Source organism: Equus przewalskii, chromosome 3 (assembly GCF_037783145.1).
Source record: "Equus przewalskii isolate Varuska chromosome 3, EquPr2, whole genome shotgun sequence".
Classification (NCBI taxonomy): Eukaryota; Metazoa; Chordata; class Mammalia; order Perissodactyla; family Equidae; genus Equus; species Equus przewalskii.
This window is the reverse complement of record NC_091833.1, coordinates 24,906,368-24,926,006: the sequence shown is the minus strand read 5'-3', so window position 1 is coordinate 24,926,006 and position 19,639 is coordinate 24,906,368. Positions and strand designations below refer to the sequence as shown.

The 19,639-nt window shown below is 36.1% G+C and overlaps 1 protein-coding gene across 2 annotated transcripts in view; it reads right to left on the bottom strand.

Annotated features, from left to right (window-relative positions):
- The window catches only part of CNTNAP4 (contactin associated protein family member 4), a 263,723-nt gene that overhangs the window by 58,111 nt on the left and 185,973 nt on the right, over window positions 1-19,639 (bottom strand). For both annotated transcript variants that reach the window (XM_008518257.2, XM_070613914.1), the window contains exons 15-16: window positions 15,912-16,039; window positions 106-276 (exon numbers count right to left, since the gene is read on the bottom strand). In XM_008518257.2, the coding sequence (XP_008516479.2) occupies window positions 106-276; window positions 15,912-16,039 (299 nt within the window). The remainder of the gene's footprint in view (window positions 1-105; window positions 277-15,911; window positions 16,040-19,639) is intronic.

The following is a 19,639-nucleotide window of genomic DNA, read 5'->3' as shown; positions in this document are numbered from 1 at the left end:
TACAATGAAAACATTCAGCTGATAAACTAGAAACGTGTTAAAAATCAGTTAAAAGATTTACTGCTAAATAGAATCCCATAGACTTCTAATGAAAAGGACACTTACAGCGTAGCTCTATGCGGATAAAATCAGTAATCCCCAGGTTTTCTAAAAATACCCCAGAGGAAGCTGTTGTCTTAAAAAAGAAAGACACATCAGCACTGAGTTCTCCGTGGAAAGTAGGAAAATGAAGGTAGGAAGCCTCAGTATTGAAGGAAGCGGAATTCCAAAACGACCCTGGTTTGTTTTTTTAAGAAAAAAAGAAAATCAGAAAGTGAGAAAACAATTTATGAAATAAAATGAATGACATAATTCAATTTTCCGTTGTTCATATTTTTCCTAGTAAAAACATTGCTAATGTATCCAAACCTGCTCTTCTTTTTTCTATTAACTATAGAGTATACAAGAGCAGATGATGAGAAATTTTACAAGGATTGAAATCCTGGATTCCTTCCAACCTAGGGGAGGAATGATACCTGCAGAAATGCTCTCAATGTTCTATTTTGTATTTAAAAAAGGGCCTCAGCCTAAATACCATCCTCCGCCACCAAAGTGATAACGATCTGCTTAACATTGATTAATAGGCTGGATTTTTTTAATAACTTGAAAATTTAAACACCTAAATTCCTTTGAATAACAAAAAATCTCTAAAGAAGCTCAAAGCGTTTTTTGTTCTAACACTTCAAACACACACACTTCACAGTTACACCCTCGACTAACTGTTTTCATTAATGGGCCTTGTGATTTTCTAAGCTGAGAGTGGCATTCAAAACGTCCTCATCTAATTAAAGAAGAGGACACTGCTTCCTCTGTGCTATGCTGATATTTTCATGAAAATGCTCTTTTCATTCAAATTTATCGTTTACTTTGCTTATAACAGTGAAGTAGACAGGTAGTAGGAAAAGGGTTCTCAAAAAGTTTTAAAATGCTCAATATAAGGAGAAAATGTGTAAAAGTTTGGGATATAAATTAAGAGATCTGAAAAAAATTATGTGGTCTTTAATTACAATTTCTGTCCAAATACAACTTCTTATCTTTACTTACCCATTTGTTTTGTTTGTTTGTTTGTTATATATACAACTTTCCTTTTGGAAAAATACTGCGGGTCTTAGATAGCAGAAAGTATGGAAAATAAAATATAAATGCAGTGGCATGAAGTGACAGGAGTGAAATCCAACTGGATGCGTGTGGCTGATGAGAAGAATTCTCAGAGAAATGAACCAGGCATGGCTGCTGCCACCAGCAAGTTCTCGACACATCAAATATAAACATGCATCTGAAGTTTTAAGCAACTGCCTCCACACGCACTCATGCACTGAATAAAATTCTTTTATCTAAATTACCTTCCTGGAAGAAAGACACATTGATCCTCTGAAGTTAGAAAAAAGTAATTTCAAAACAACGGTTCATTATGTTAGCAGAGAAAAGATATATATCCAGCTAGGCTTAAAAATCACAGACTTGACTCCACTTTCACTTGTTCCTTAGATTTTTATTTATTTTCTATAAATTCTGGATCAAACAGTGCTTATATATTTTATTTTTTCTGTTTTTCTTATGGACCTGATTCAAAAGTCAATCCTTAGCTCATACTTGGGCAATTTTAGAGCTGAATTTATTCAGCTGAGAACATATTTGATGGCTTTTTTTTTCCCTACAGCCAAACAAAATTGTATATTATCTGAGTTTGTCAAGCCCAGTCCTTATTTCCATTTTACAGCTATTTCTATACTTAGACATTTTGATCTCTAGGAAAGAATGCAAGAAAATGCATGATATCAAGTCAGGGATAACACCACACTTGTGTCCTTAAAATTTCTTACCTGACCTATTTTTAGGAGGAATGAAATGCTTTTCTGTTGAAATGGTATATGTACAAAAATTAAAATAAAGCTGTAACTTTAAATTATGGAATATTATTAAATCTTACTAATTTGGTCTGATTAGAAAAAGGATCAGTCAGAATTACTTAAAGGTCTAATCTGAGTATTATGAGACCTAATATTTCATTTGTTTTATGTTTATATCACAAGTAACTCAATAAAGAATCATATAAAAGGCCTCAGGGAACTGGTTGAAAGAGAGGAACAATTCTTTGAATTGCTGCTGTCTTTACAATGAACGCTGGCACTGTAACGTAAACAATTTATTACCTTAGCTCAAACACTCTCACACTCAAACAGTACCTATTTTGTCTAGTTAGCAAACCTTATTTTACAGATTCACAATAGGTAAAAAATGAAGAACATTTTATTGGCTTAAAAGACTGCTGCTAATTCAAAATAATTATAAAAAAAAAAAAAGCAAAGGCCAGTATTTTCACAATCCGATAATGTTAATGGCATATGACAGCTCAGCTCTTTCCAGACTGTGCGAAGAAGCACCCAGGAGGATCTGGGCTGCCCCCGAGAAAGGAGGGGCGAGGAAGGGGAGGCGGGGCAGAGCCCAGCAGGCAGCCACCAGCAGGAAGCTCTGGGTCTTTTGAAGAGAGAATTCCGTGGCTAAAAATCCCTAACCTGCAGCAATAGAAGACCTGAACGCAAACAAGAGTGCTAGTCAGGAGAGCAAGAGCCCCTTTATCATCCCCACAAAAACAAATCATGATTCATTACTTTACGTAATTAATTAACAATTACTAATAAATTTTTTAAGTAATTAATAATTAATATATTTCAATTAAATTCAATCTAGGGTACTAGAGATTTGGAAAGATACCTTCAGAAATGCCACCTTTTAGCTTTCCAGAATTTAAAAAAAAGACTGCAATGGATAACAGGATCCATATAGTTATTTAGATAGAAGAGGAAGATGTACCAAGTATTTCATTACATATATACAGTAAAAAGAGTCCATAAGGAAAATTAACTTATGTTAAGATTACAAGTAATTTCTTAAATATTTATTTTGCTAAACTTTTATTTGTATCCTTAATAGATTATCCTTTTAAAAATAGACTTAGCGAGACAGAAAGTAGATTAGTGGCTTCCGAGGGCTGAGGAGTTGGAGCAGCTTAAGGATGCCAGCGGCTAAGGGTGCAGAGTTCTTTTGGGGGTGAGGAAAATGTTCTAAAATTGACCGCAGTAAAGGTTATACAGTCCCATGAATATATCAAAAACCACTGAATAGTTCTCTTTATGTGGGTGAACTGTATGGTATGCGAATTATATCTCAATAAAGCTGTTTAAAAAAAGAACAGTAGTTGAAAAATATATTTTTTTAAGACAATACATTTTACTTTAAAAATCAAGATGCATATGACACACTAACACTACCTTTCTTTTTTTAAACCACTTTGTTGAGGTATGATTGACATGTATAAAGCTATATATATTTAGTATATACAGCTTGATGAGTTTGGTAACACTACTTTTCTTAAAAGTGAATAAAATAAAATGAAATATAGAAATGCCGAGGCAAGGGATAATTTACTAGTCCAATAAATCTTTCTGAATGCTTAAGAATCATTTTAGAAAGCTGGAAATATGGATTTCCTTAACGAAAAATTTTATTTTGAGATAACTATAGATTTTCATGCAGTTGTAAGAAATAATACAGAAAGACTCTGTGTACCCTTTACTAGTTTTCCCCAATGGTAACATTTTGCAAAATTATAGTACAATATGAAAACCAGGATACTCTCCTTGAAACAGTTAAGATGTAAAACATTTGTATCTCCACAACTATTCCTCCTGCTTCCCTTTTATAGCCACATCCTCTTCTCTCTGGCCCTCACCCTCTCTCTAACCCCTTGACAACCACTGGTCAGTTTTGCAATGTCATTTGAAGAATGTTCTACACATAAAGGCACATAGTATGTAGCCTTTTCAGACTGACTTTTTTTTTTCCACTAAGAATTACTCTCTAAAGATTCGCCCAGGTTGTTGTGTGGATCAGTAGTTCATTCCTTTTCTATTGCTGAGTAGTATTCCATGGTATGGATGTACCACAATTTATTTAACCATTCACCTGCTGAAAGACATCTGGGTCGTTTCCAGTTTTCAGCTACTATAAATAAAGCTGCTATGAACATCCATGTACAAGTTTTTATGCAAGTTTTCAGTTCTCTGGGATAAATGCCGAGGAGTACAATCACTGGGTCATATGAGAGTTGCATGCTTACTTTTTATGAAACTGCCAAACTCTTTTCCAGAGTGGCCATATCGTTTTACATTCCTACCAGCAATGTATGAGTGATCCATTTCTCCACATCCTGGCCAGCATTTTGTGTTGTCACTTTTTTTTTTTAAGCCACTCTGGAAGGTGTGTAGTAATATCTCATTATGGTTTTAATATGCATTTGCTCAGTAGTTAATGATTTTGAGTGTCTTTTCACATGCTTAATTGCCATCTGTACTCTTGATTTGGTGAAATCTCTCTTCATGTCTTTTACCTATGGCATTCCTGGCTTGGGTATGGCCACCTTCTCACTGTGTCCTCACATGGCCTTTCCTCTGTGCACAGGTGGAAAGAGAGCGCTCTCTAGTGTCTCTTCCTCCTCCTATAAGGACACCAGTCCATTCAGATTAGGGCCCCATCCTCATGGCCTCATTTAACTTCAATTACCTCCTTAAAGACCCTACCACCTAATGCAGTCATATTGGGGGTTAGGGCTTCCATATATGAATTTGGGGGGTGGGGAAACAATTCAGTTCATAGCATCCATATTTTATTGTATCATTTCTTTTTTTTTTCCGCTGTTGACTTTTGAGGGTTCTTAAATGTTCTAGATACTAGTCCTTTGTCAATTCTCAGCCCTCATCTTAATCAGCACATCAACAACAATTAACACAGTTGATTGTTCTCCCCTCCTAGAAATATTTTCTTCACTTGGAGTCAAGAATACCAACAGTCCTTTGCCTTTCTCATTAGTGGTATACTTCTCAGTTTTCTTTCTTTCTTCTTCCTTACCTCCTCAATCTATCAATGTTGGAATGCTCCAAGGGCTGTTACTACACTTCAATAACTCCCCTGGCCCATCTCATGGCTTTAAATATGCTGATGACTTGCGAATATTTATCCAGAGCCTGGAACACTCAAACTAACAACTCCACATCTCTATCTGAATGTCTAATGGCCTCTCAACTTTAATATGTTCAAAACTGAATTCCTTATATTCCTCTGAAGCTCCCTGACTCCAGCAGCAATCTTCTCCATCTCAATTAATGCCAATTCTATGCCTCTGACTGTTAGACCAAACACCTTGCTGTCTTTCTTGACTCTTCCTTTTGAAACCTACGTCAATCCATCAGCAAATTTTATTGCTTCTCCTTTTGAACTGTATCCATACAACTATCATCGTTGTGCTGATGGCCCAAGCCACTATAATCCCTCAGCTGGGTTGGCAGTATGGTCTCATAAATGGTCTCCATGCTTGAGTCTTACCCTGTTGAATCTCATTAAGGGATAAAGTTAAATCACACCAACTCCTCTTCTCAAAATTCTCTAATGTTTTCCAATCTCATTCAAGTTGAAAAATAGAGACCTTTCAAAATCCTCCATGATCTGACCACCAGCTTCCTCTCTGACTTCTATCATTCTCCTCTTTGCACACTCTGCTCCAATCATATTGACCATTTTGCTATTCCAAGAGCACACCAGCTACAGTCCCATCTCCACATGGCTACTATGCTTTGCCCTCTGTCTAGAGAACTCTTTCACAGAAATACACATGCAGTGCTCCCTTATTTCCTTCAGCTTTTTATTCAAATGCCACCTGCTTACGAGCATTTAATGCCTATCCTATTTAAAATTTCCAATCCCACCCCACCCCTGTGTCAACTATATTGTCTTCACAACACTTGCTAGCATCTATCATACCATATATTTTACTTATTTGTTTATTGTCTATTCCCCTAAGGGAACTCAAGCTCCAAGAACACAGATACTTTTGCCTATTTGGTCTGCTGCTCTCTCTCTCTCTTTCTTTCTCTCTCTCGATGTGGTGAAGGCATAGTACAATGTACGGGCTTAATAAATTTTTGTTGAATGAAATTACAAGATTTCCTTTGTCCTCGTAGCAATCAGAAAGCTTAGAGCAATCACCCCCAGTTTGGTTTTATTATATGTATCTCAATAAATACACTCAAATTCTTTAGTAAACAAGTAGAAAGAGGGAGGGAAGGAAGAGAGAGAGAAAAGAGAGAGAAGGAAGAAGAGGAGGAGGAAAAGGGATAAACAGGTAGAGAAACTTTAGGAAAATTAAGTAAAGGAAACCCAAGAAAAGAAAAGAAAAAATTAAAATTAAAGTCAAAAGAATTTCCTAATGGTGGAGGATTATAGACAGAGTGGAGCTTGCAAAATTACATTATATGATTATCTGTTAAAACGGAATTGATCCTCACTTTTTAATGGTTTATGTGTAGTCTGCCAAACGGAACAGAACTCTGTCAAACGGAAGAGAAATTAACCAAATCACTAGTCGATATCTTTTTCCAGTCTCCGAGTGTAACTTCTGCAAAGTTATTTATTGCCTACATGCACCTTTGATTATTTAATGCATTCGGGGCAGCTGTGATTTCTCAGACAGCTGAACAAGTCGATGCAGACAAAATGGAGAAACTAATTTCAATGACAAGAATTTCTTGGAACAAGAAACTTAGAACAATCTTTTCCAACTATGTAGGTTTTGGAGGTGCCTTGATTAGACATAAAATTTCAACAGGATGCATTAACTGAAAAGAAATACATTTAATAAAATAGGTGGAAAAATGCAAATGCCAAAGAGTTAATAATACTACCTTGTTCAGATTAACGAATTGAGAGTAAAAATTTAGATTACCTTTGAAACAAATCTTTAACAGCTTATAAAATGTATATATCCATTTTACCACAGCACATCCTATTCAGGAAAAATTAATACAAATGCACAGTACTGAGATGCATCCTTGTTAACTTATTTAATATTTCCTTGAAGTAATAATTATTCCTTAAAGTATTCAGTCAAAAAAAGTCAGTCACCTACAAGGTGGAAAAAGCAGTTTGGCCTCAGAATTCTTGAGAGCAATATTCAATGTCAGAAGATAAAGAAGCACCATCCACAAATTTCTGAGAGAAAGAAAATGTATCTAGCCTAATTTTTTTGAGTCAACGCAATAGGCAAACATTTTCAAATTTGAAAGAAATCTGAGAATAAAGCACATACAAGCCCTTTTGCGGAAAAATTAAAATAAAATCCTATCTCATAAAGAAAGAGAGTCGACCAAAAGGTACCTAGAAAAGCTGTGGAAGACAAGATGACGGCATCTCTCAGTGCAGACAAGAGTGTGATAATTTGTACAAACTGGTGACTGTCACAAAGTGGGACCCAAAATGTTACAACAGTTTCTAAAAAGGTTCAACATAGGGTTACCTTATAACCCAGAAGTTCCACTCTTAGAAATATACTCAAGAAAAGTGAAAATGTATGTCCACAAAACAACTTAAATGTAGATGTTCAAAGCATCACTATTCGTAATAACCAAAAAGTGGAACCAACCCACATGTCCATCAACTGACTAATGGATAAACAAAATGTGGTGTATCCCTAGAACGCAATATTATTTGGTCATAAAAAATAATGATGTATTGATACATGCTACAACACGGATCAAGCTTGGCGATGCCAAGTGAAAGAAGCCAGTCACAAAGATCACATATTCTGTTTTCATCTCTATGAAATGTCCAAAATAGGAAAGTCTGCAGAGATAAAAGGTAGATTCATGGTTGACTACGGCTTGGGTAGGGGTAAGCGGGAAATGGGGTGTGTCTGCCAAATGGGTACTAGTTTCTTTTTGGGGTGATGGAAATGTTCTAAAATTGATTGTGGTGATGGTTGCACAACTCTGTAATATACTAAAATGACTAAACATACTAAACTATGATTAGATTGTATACTTTAAACAGGTTAATTGTACAGCGTGTGAATTATACCTCATAAAGCCGTTACCAAAAAGACAATATCAAGTTACACCAGCCAAGTTTGTTTTAGAGTTCTGAAGCAACAAATATTCTCAAGCATATGCAAACTCAGGATACGGAACACTCATGAGTCTTTCTGGAGGAAAAAACAGAAAACATCAACTATCTGACAAGGCAATCCAAGGAGAAATAAATAAAAATAGAAATCATTCAAGAATAGAGAGGCTCTGATGATACGATAGTGGGTAGCATTAAAAAATAACCAGGGGCCAGCCTGGTGGTATAGTGGTTAAGTTCACATGCTCTGCTTCAGCTGCCCAGGGTTCACAGGTTCAGATGCCAGGCACAGACCTAGCACTGCTCTTCAGGCCACACTGTGGCAGCATCCCGCATGAAGTAGAGGAAGATTGGCACAGATGTCAGCTCAGGGACAATCATCCTCACAAATAAATAAATCAATAACCAGCCATACAAATAATAGGAAAGCTAGCAAAAGATGGGATGTGGAAGGAGAAAAAGAAGAGAGGAAAAATGAGCACTAATTTCCCCATTTTTCACAATAGATCAATACTATCTAATATTTAAAACTGAGTTTAATATAAAACCTACAGACTGTAACCTTTAAAAATCGTTATAATCTTTATTTTAAGTTTAGCAGCATCTTTCAAGTTGAATATACATTTATTAGATAAATAAATAATATAAAACAATTCCTTTGGCTTCAATCCAGTTTCTTCTTTCTAAATTTCAGTTAAAGTTTTTCAAATTTATTTCTAAATCTCTCTTTCTATTCTTTTATCTAGGGCAGAGGTTCTCAACCTGGGGCAACTTTGCACCGCAGGGGACATTTGGCAATTTCTGGAGACATATTTGGTTGTCACAACTGGGGGAAGAGAGCTGCATCTAGTGGGCAGAGAGCAGGGATACTGCTAAAAGGCCTACAATGCACAGGACCGCCCCCGACCATAACAAGGAATTATCCAGCCCAATGTCAAGAGTGTGAGGTTGGGAGACCGTGCACAAGAGGTATCTAGAAATGTCTGGAATAATATTCACTGGTGTTAATCACCATTTCTGAGTTGTGTAACTCCTGGTGATTATTATACTCTTTTCTTTGACATTTCTGTATATCTTAAACTTTTATAATGACTCTATCAATTAAGTCATTATTATTTCAGATTTAAAACAATGAATAAAAACATGAAAAATGTGCATCAACTTGTCACAAAAGGATATTATGGTAGTTCTAAGAATTATCAGGATTCTCAGTCTCAGAAAAACGGAAATCTTTTGAAAGTGTTAGAATTTTCTTCCCTCACACTTGTGAAGTTTCTTGACTACCAATTATTAATAACGTAAGTCTCTTCAAAATAATAGAAAACAAAACGAAGCAAAATACGCCACAAAATATTTTTTCTCCAAGAAGTAGAAAGTGTTCCAGTTTTAGAAAGGCATTTTATTATTAAAAGAGTGAAAATTGGGGCCGGCCCAGGGGAGTATTTTGGTTAAGTTCATGCACTCTGCTTCAGTGGCCTGGGGTTTGCAGATTCGGATCCTGGGTGTGGACCTAGCACCACTAGTCAAGCCACGCTGTGGATGCGTCCCACAGAAAATGAAGGAAGACTGGCACAGACCTTAGCACAGGGCCAATCTTCCTCACTAAATAAAGAAATAAGTAGATAGATAGATAAATAAATAAATAAATAAAATTCAAAAATAAAGAGTGAAAAGAAAAGTATTAAGTAAAATCATGTGCTTATTTGAAAGCAAGCCCAAGTGTACTGACGAGAAATGGCTCCGGTGGAAGTGGGTGCTCTTTCTACTACGTAATTAATCAGAATAAGTCTTTTAATAGAATCTAAACTCCTTTCATTAAAGGTATATACTTTCTTATCATTTAATTGTTTATGCAATCAAAAACTTATTCCTGTCTCTTATCAATGATTCACTAGCTATAAGTTTCTCGAGCTGTATATGACGGATCATTCTCAGTCTTTCATAAAGGGCTATTTATTGATTACCTTTCATGTAACAGTGATGTACCAGGTGCTAGGAACACAACAATAAATGAGCAATGGACCTTCTCTTGAGAGGCTCAATAATAATTAAAAGTCAGTATGAGAAATATATATTTGTAATATGTTCAGCATTCTTTGAAAGTGTAGACTAAGTTCTCTAGAGACCTGTGCAAGCTTCACGGAGGAAGAGTTTGAATCTGAGTGTGAAAGGTTTCAGTAAAAGGATGGGGGAGATTTTTCAGATGAAGGAAGAAAGCAAGTGAAGAGGCAATGGAGCCTGATGCCATCAGTGGCCCATGCATTTTCTTCATGCCGCAAGATCTGCAGAAGCAGAGGAATGTCCCTGTAATGTCTTCCTAATGAATGTCGAAAAAAAAAATTTAGGGGCTGGCCCAGTGGTGTAATGGTTAAATTCACGTGCTCCACTTCAGTGGTCTGGGGTTCACAGGTTCGGATCCCAAGCACAGACCTACACACTGCTCATCAAGCCATGCTGTGGCAGCATCCCACATACAAAATGGAGGAAGACTGGCACAAATGTTAGCTCAGGGACAATCTTCCTCAAGCAAAAAAAGAAAGATTGGCAACAGATGTTAGCCCCGGGTCAATCTTCCTTACCAAAAAAAAAGAAAAGAAAAGAAAATTCAGTCCTGTGTGTCAATACTGGACTTCTGGTCTTTCTCCTTAGCACTTGGGGAGAGTTCTGAAGATGCTACAACTAGAGTTGGCATGCTTTCCAGGTACTTCTTACACAGGCCAAAGTTGAGGAATTATTGGGCCAGAAGACTTCTGATGGTACCTCAAAAATGAAGATGCTCCCACTGTTCCTGGGAGAGTGAGCAGACAGGAAAGTACATAAGTGAGCCCTCCCAGTTATAATCTTTCTGTTAACTGGTAAACCCAGATGTTTTCTCTTGATTCTTTCCTTTGACTCTTTTTGTTTCTAAAGTCAGTATAAATCAGAAATATATTCAGTAGGATTCTAGGAGTGTCCTGGAGAATACCCATGTTACTAAAATTTTTACTGTTTTATGAGTTTTCATCTGGTATTTTTTTAATGACCCAATTTTAAAATTAAGCAATTACCATCCTTGGTTAAAAAAAAGTACCATCCTAGTGAGTAATGTTGATAGAGGGGGAGGCTATGCATGTGGAGGGGCAGGGGGTATATGAGAAATCTCTGTGCTTTCCTCTGGACGTCGTTGTAAATCTAAAACTGCTCTAAAAAGAAGTCTTAAAAAAATTAAGGAACCATAAATAACTATTCATACTATCATTGAGTTTTGGGGGGTTTTCTAAGTCAGATGTGTTGAAGGGTAATTTAAATGTAGTAAAACTAGCCTTTTTTGTGTGTATAGCTCTACGAATTTTGACAAACACATAAAGCCACAAAGCCACCACGACACTCAAGATATAGAACACTTTCTTCAGCTGTGTCTCTTTGTAAAATTCCTCTCGCCTTGAAGCCATTGGCAATAGAGATCCTTTTTCTGTTCCTATGGTTTTCCCTTTTGCAGAATATCTCAGAAAGTGAATCATCCAGCCTGTGGCCTTTTAAGTCAAGCTTCTTTCACTTAGCGTAATGCATCTGAGATTCATCCATGTGTTGCACGTATCAGTATTCCATTTCTTTTTATTGTTTATTGGTATTCCACCATATAGTGTGGATACACCACCATAAGATGGAAAATTTATGCATTCAGTAGTCGATGGGCATCTGGGTGGTTTCCAGTTTTAGGAACTATGAATAAAGCCAATATAAATCTTTGCATACAGGTATTTCATTTCTCTTAGTAAATACCCAGGATTTAGATTGTTGGGTCATATGGTAAATGTGTGTTTAACTTTATAAAAAACTGCCAAACTGGCCATACCATTTTGCATTTGCACCAGCAATTTATGAAAGTTCCAGTTGCTCTGCAGCCTCAGCATTTGGTATTGTCAGAGGTTTTTTTGTTTTATTTTGGTTTTTATTTTATAATTTTAGCCACTCTGACAGTTGTATGTTGGTATCTCACTGTGTTATTTTGCATTTCCCTAATGACTAATGTGTTGTGCATCTTTTATGTGCTTATTTGAAATCTGTATATTTTCTCTGATGAAACGTATGTGCAAATCTTTTGCCCATTTGTTAATTTGAATTTTTTTAATGATTGCACTGTGAGAGAGCTCTTTATATATTCTGAATACTAGCTTTTATCAGAAATGTATTTTGCACATATTTTCTCTCACTTTGTGACTTTTCTATTTTCCTAACAGTGTCATTTTAAAAGCAAAAGTTTCTATTTTCGGTAAAATCCAATTTATTTATTTTTTTAATTTATGGATCATGCTTTTGGTGTTATATCCAAGAACTCTATGCCTAACACTAAGATTTTCTACTATATTTTCTTAGAGAAGTTTTATAGTTCGTGGGTTTACATTTAAGTCTGTGATCAATCTTGAGTTAATTTTTGTATGTAGTTTGAATTATGGGTTGAGATTCTTCTCTTTTTTTGCAAATGGATTCTAATTATACTCCAGCACTGTTTGTTGAAAAGGATTATCCTTTCTCCACTGACTTGTATTGGTAGCTTTGTCCAAAATCAATTGACCATATATATGTGAACCTATTTCTGGGCTTTCAACTCTATTGCATTAATCTATTTGTCTGTCTCTGTGTCAATATTATACTGTTTTGAATTCCATAGTTTTGAAATGTCTTAAAATCAGGCAGTGTAAGTCTCCAACTTTGTTTTTATTTTTCAAAGGTTTTAACTATTCTAGGCTCTTTGCTTTTCCATATACATTTTAGAATAAGTTTGCCAATTTCTATAAAAAAAAACCTCCTGGGTTTTGATTGGTATGTATTCATTCTGTGTACCAATTGGGGAAAACTGACATCTTAACAACATCAAGTCTTTGAATGCAGAATCAGAGTTTTTTATTTCGTTCTTCTTTAATTATTTCTCATCAGTGTTTTGTAATTTTGTTATATTTATACCAAAGTATTTCATATTTTTGGTACTATTGTAAAAGGTACTTTTAAAATTTCAATTTACAGTTTTTCATTATGAGCATATGAAATATAATTAATTTTTATATATTGACCTTGCATACTATGACCTTGCTAAACATTTTTTTTTAATAAATTCTTAAGGATTTTCTACCTGGAAAACGATGTCATCTGTAAATAGAGATATTTTCTGCCTTTCTGACCTATATCCCTTGAATTCCTTTTCTTGACTTATTACATATGCTAGGACTACCAGTATGATCCCGAATAGGAGAGGTCATAGTAGACATCCTTGTCTTAATCCTAATCTCAGAGGGAAAGCATGTAAGTCTTTGGCTATTCAGTATCATTTTAGTTGTCATATTTTCATAGATACCTATTAAAACATTGAGAAAGATCTCTTTAGTTCCTAGTTTGCTTAGGTTTCATCATAAATAAGATGTTGAATTCTACTATTTAGTTTTCACATATCTTTTCAAAAAATTTATTTCCATATTCACAAATTAATCAAGACAACAATATTTACTAAGTTTTGCTAAGTTTGCAGCACAACTTTAAACACAACTTTATCATTCATATCTTCAGTGTTTTAGGTAAAACACCTAATGATGTTTTCCATGATTTCTGACATCAAGCAATAATAGCAGCAGCAACACAGAATTTCAGACACACCTAGATATTTTTTTTAAATGATAGATGGACTTGAAAAAACAACGTTAATTAATTAGAGGGAAGCTCATGTCTGGTACTAGCACGTCTCACACTCATTTTTGTTTATTTGCCCTGCTTTCTCAAAGCTTGTCTTCTTTCCTAGAAAAATATGGCTAAATACAAAATTTTCAACGTCTCTATTTTGTGTGATAAAACCAAAATATGTTTTTTGTTCTTATCTTTCCATTTTTATGTGCCAAGAAAATCTAAAAATTCCTTGTCCTGATGAATGGTGCTAGCATCCTTATTGTCTCAGCAAGTGGTACTAGCAGCTTTATTCAAATCAGAAAGCTGGAGCCCATCCTCACCTGTCACCTCACTCCCCGTCTAAATCACACTGAATTGATGTCTCTAGTTGAGCCCCTTCTTAACGCCCCATGCCAACTATGGCCTAGTTCAAGCCCTCAGCATTTGTCCTTGTTCTACATCAAAGGTCACTTTGCTGGTCTGTAAATTTATAACTGGTCTTGACACTTGCAGTTGGATCATGAAGATAAAGCGATTTCTCAGCCTTAAATTATTCAATGTTCCAGTCCTAATGCCTTCAGATAATGTCCACATACCTTTCCTCTGCTTATAAGCCCCATTGTGCATGATCCCATATCTAGAATCCCCGTATCTACCCAGTCTATCTTACTTGGAAAGGAAAAAAAGAAATGTGCCTAGGGTATTGCACATTTCCCACACAGAGAAAAGGGAACATTCATTGTTCTGCAGCCATTGCTCTTCTGACTCAGAAAATACAAAAGAGCCCCTTGTGTAGAAAACTGTCCCATGACCTCATGTGAGGATAATCCTCAACCCTAAAATAGATGGAGGAGACAAGAAGGCCAAGGAAAGATCTCATCGACTGTTTCATTAAAATGTCAGAGATTAATTAGCAGGTCTTTAGATACTCAAACTATTTGTAACTTCTTATTCCTGGTGTTGTTCCCCTCCTCCTGTGTCCCCACAGTCACAAAGTTTAATGCTCTAGCTTCTCAGCCTCAACACTATTGACATTTTGGACCAGACAATCCTTTCTTATAGAGAGCTGTCTTGTGCAATGTAGGATACTTTGCAGGAAAGAAACTCTAAGGGATAGAGTTGGTAGTGACCTCAGGCAAGGCAGACCAGTCCCCCAGGGATTATGGCAAATGGAATAAGGGGGTTGGAGGAAGCCAGCCTGGCTCCCTGAAGGGTTAAGATCAGACCAGCAGTGAAAAGTGCATGTGACGTACAGAACAATTTCTCTACAGTCACACAAAATCGTTGCACTCCCCTGGATGCATCCTGAGTTTACAACCTCATCTCTTTGCCCATAATTTTTCTCTCTATGAAATATCCTATGTCATCTTCATGAGCTTGTGTAAGGCCTACTGGCAGAACAGGAAGTCGAGATGATAAAGATTGGGGATGGTGGGTATAACGGCAGACAGTTTTTTACAACGTACGTATAAATTTTTATAGGCCAGTATCATCTTTGCTTTTTAACAAAGCAACTTCTGCTATGTATTTCCATAAATCCACTGCATTGTCAGATCATCTCTTCCTCTGTTGAGCCCCTAGAATAAAATTTTATTTTAGGGTATATTTTTAATGTAAATAAATATTCCTTCTATTTCCATTTTTAAGTTCTGGAAATAACTAAAAGTATAAATGATTAACACGTCAGTCTCTAACCTAACCGATTTCACAGAGGTTCTGAATGGATACATATGCTCATTTCATTCCCTGCTGAAAATACATATTTTCTATGAAACTATATTGGAATTTTAAATTTCTAGTTTACAGTGTTAATACATTGAATATACAAAACAGCATGTCTCATTGATTTAGAGTAAACACACATACGCAAGCTGAAAAAAAAGTAAGATTAAAAGTTGAAATACATTTGATTAAACTGACATTTGATTCTATTGATGTTTTAATTTCACCCCAGGCTCAAGAGTAGGAAACTAAGATACATTAACATTGAGTCCTTCCGGTATGGATAATGGCATGTAGAAATTTAGAAATGCTGGAATGTATTTATGAACCAATCCAATCGAGATGCTTAGTGGTTTCTTTCTCACAGAATTGTAACACTGTTTCCCACCACAGCGTTAATCACATATAGGTACTTGATTTGTGCACTGACTAAAAGAACTATTTCAGGCATTGCTTATGAGTTTTCACAATAGAAGTCTGATTAATTATTACATAATAGAAACATGATTCTTAAGTGACAGCACTTTCCTCAGACATGTATACAACACATTGCTACCACTTACTGTCTCCCCGGCAGAGTAGAGGCCCCAGTTTATAAGCTGCTTCAGAATGCGGTCGGCCTGTGTCTGTAATCACTATCTTAGTTACTGGCAGATGTTCTTTATAAGAAAGGAATCCAGTGTCATTGGTCCTAAAAAACAGTAACAACAAATTCTTAAAATTACTCTGATTAATATAATTATAAAATAAACAATAGTCTTTATTGCATTTCAAACCCAAGATGTTCCGAGCTATATTTGCACACACAAAGGAGTAAGGATCAAATTACTCATCTGGGGCCAGCCCAGTGGCTCAGCGGTTAAGTTTGCACGTTCCACTTTTGTGGCCCGGGGGTTCACTGGTTCGGATCCCAGGTTCGGACCTACACACTGCCTGTCAAGCCAAGCTGTGGCAGGCGTCCCACATGAAATAGAGAAAGATGGGCACAGACGTTAGCTCAGGGCCAGTCTTCCTCAGCAAAAAAAGGAGGATTGGCAGCAGATGTTAGATCAGGGTTAATCTTCCTCAAAAAAAAAAATTGCTCATCTGAGCATATAAAAATATGGCAGCATTTTAATGTCTCTTGTGGACAGTATATGGTTGGTCATTTTTAAATCCTGTTGGTCATTTTCTACCTTTTAAATGGAATGGTTAATCCACTACCATTTAGTGTAATGATCAATACTGTGTTTTTAGATCTACCATTTTGGTATTTCCTATTTTCTCCCCAAAGGGTTTCTTGTATTTCTGCTTTCCTTTTCCTGCCTCCTCTTGGTTTTCTCCATATGTTTTAAGTTCAATTTTATTTTTTTATTTACCTTTTAGTTATATTTCTGTTTATTGTATTCTAATGGTTGCTTTATGAATTGCAAAATGCATCCTTAATTCATCACAGTCTATTTAGATTTTATGTTTTATTACTTAATATAAAATGTCAGAAGCCTACTCAGGATAATTTTTTAAAACCTCCCCCAACACACACCTGTTCTTTGTTCTATTGTTGTAATATATTTTAAATCTAGATGTTATAAACTTTATAGTACAATTAAACAGTGAATTTTAATTTATTTTTAAATTAAGAAAAGAATTTAAACACTGGCTTTTATATTTACTAGCATATTCATGATTTCCAGCGCTCTTCATTCCTTCTGAAGATCTGAGTTTTCATCTGGTATTATTTCTCCTTAGCCTGAAGAATTTCTGTTAGTATTTCTTATGGTGCAGTTCTGTTGGCAACAAATTCTCTCACATTTGTTTAAGCTGAAAAGAATTTTATTTCACCTTCATTTTTGAAGTATATTTTTGTTCAATATAGAATTCTAGACTGACATTGCTTTCTCTTTCAGCATATGAAAGATATCTTTCCATTGTCTTTGACCTGTGCTTCCAATGAGAGGTCAGCCTTCATCGAGTGTTCCTGTTCCCCTGTATGAAACATGTTCCACCAAATCCACCCAGCCTGGCTGCTTTCAAAACATTTATCCTTATCTTTGGTTTTTAGCAATTTGAACAATAAGAAAGGTGCGCTTTTCTCTGTTTTTATTCTGCTTGAGATCCTCTGAGTATCTGAAATCTGCACACTGAAGTTCTATTAGTTATTACCCCAAAACTTAGTGACTTGAAACAATATTTATGATCTACAGTTCTGACGTGTCAGGAATCTGGGCACAGCTTCATGGGATCCTCCGCTTTACGGCCTCTCCCAAGGCTACAATCAAAATTTGGCAAGGACTGCAGCCATCTCAGTACTTGACTGGGGAAGGATCTGCTTCCAAACTCACTCCTGTGGTTGTTGGCCGTATTCTGTTCTTTGTTAGTTGTTGCACTGAGGGCCTCAGTTATTCACTGGCTGCTGGATAAAGGTCACCCTCAATTCCTTGCCACATGGCCGTTTTCCCAGGACAGCTCAAAACATGGTAGTTTGCTTTATCAAAACAAGAAAGCTAGAAGAGTTAGAGAGAGAGTTGCAAACAAGTCAGAAGTCACAATCTTTTGTAACCTAATCTGGAAGTGATAACATCATCTTTACCATATTCTATTCATTAGAAGCAAATCACAAGGTCCAGGCAACCCTCAAGGGGAGGAAATTACACAATGTTGTCCATAACACGCAGTTATTATCAGGGGCCATTTTGGAGACTTGTCTATTAAACAAATTTGAGAAATTTTCAGCCGTTGTTTCATCAATTTTTTTCTTTTTGCCTCATTTTATTTCCTGTCCTTCAGAGACTCCAATTTCTTGCCTGTTAAATCATTGATATGTTCCCACAATCCGCAAAGGTTCTGTTAATTTTTCCTTCCATCCTTTTCTTCTCTCCTTTGTTCTTCAGCTTGAATGATTTCTGATAAGCCATCTCCAGGTTCATTGAAGACTTCTTCTGCTATTTCCTATGAGGTCCAGTCCATGCAGTGACTTTTTCACTTCAGATGTTGTACTCTCCTATTCTAAAATTTACAATTGCTTCTTTCATGTAGTTCTCAACTATCTGCTTAGAATACCCCCTGTTCACTTGTGATTATTTTTACCTTTAAACCTGTAGGCATGTTTATAACAGTTGCTTTAAAATTTGTGTGTGCTAATCAAACACCAGTGTCCCAGGGTCACTTGTAATAACTGCTTTTATTTTCTTGACTTTGCGTCAGAGTTTGCTCTTTTTTGGAATATGTAATAACTGTTATGATGTTCTGAATATTATGGGTGACACATCGTAGATACTCTGGATTCTGTTACTGTTCTCTGAAGACTGTTTTTGCTTTCGCAGGCAGTTAAATCACGACCTTATCACCATAAACTGTGGAGGCCTGGTTTCACAATTCCTTAGGTGGGCCTGTGTCAGTCTCGCTCTTAGTTTCCAATCATATTCATTTCTGGGACATAATCTTTGCTGTAAAGACAGGGACCTTCTGTCATTTCTAAGGGAAGCTGAGAGTTTCACAAAGCCCATCTCAATTAGTAAGACCTAAACTCCAAATTCTGTCTCTCCTTTGGTAGCAGCCTCTGAAATCTCTGTATGACTTGTTCAGTTTCCCAGCTGTATCTCTCTGCTTGGTTCCTAGAAATCTCCCCTGTGCACATGCAGTTCAGGGCTCCACTGAGGATCAGAGGGGAGTTGATATAGTGGATTCACCCCAAGTGTTTTTCTTCTGTCTGAGACCTCCACTCCCCCCTCAATTTCCAGTTACTCTGGCAGCCCCAAACTCTGTCCTCTGTACCTCAAGCCGAAAAACAATGTAGTATTTTCTTTCAGTTTTAGTTACTCTGCAACATGTGGTCTGGTGAGTACCCTTAAGGAAAAAGGCATATAAACATATATCACCCACTTGGGTTCCCTTCTTTCACGGGTGAAAGGCCACCAACTCTGGTAGTTTTTGTCTACATTTGGCTGTTCTCCACTTACTTCAAGTAGATGTTTTTCTAAATGTATTTTCTGGGATTATAAATGTTATCTGAGGAAGGCCAGCTCTATGCAAGCTGCTGCACCGTAAGTAGAATTTAATATAAGAAATTTCAAAATCTTATTTTTAAAAGTTATTTTTGATTAATAATATGTAATGGAGACACTGGAGAGTTATTGGTGATTAGTTTAGGTATTTTTGTCTGTTAAGCATTGCTATTAACATTTTAGTCACTTTTTAAAATATAATATTACTGTGTAGACATTTTCTGTGAAGGCAGTGAGAAAGAGTGCCTTCCAAAGGGAGTAGAAATTTTGAAAAATTGGAGTCTGAGTAAGAGAGACAATATTCTTCA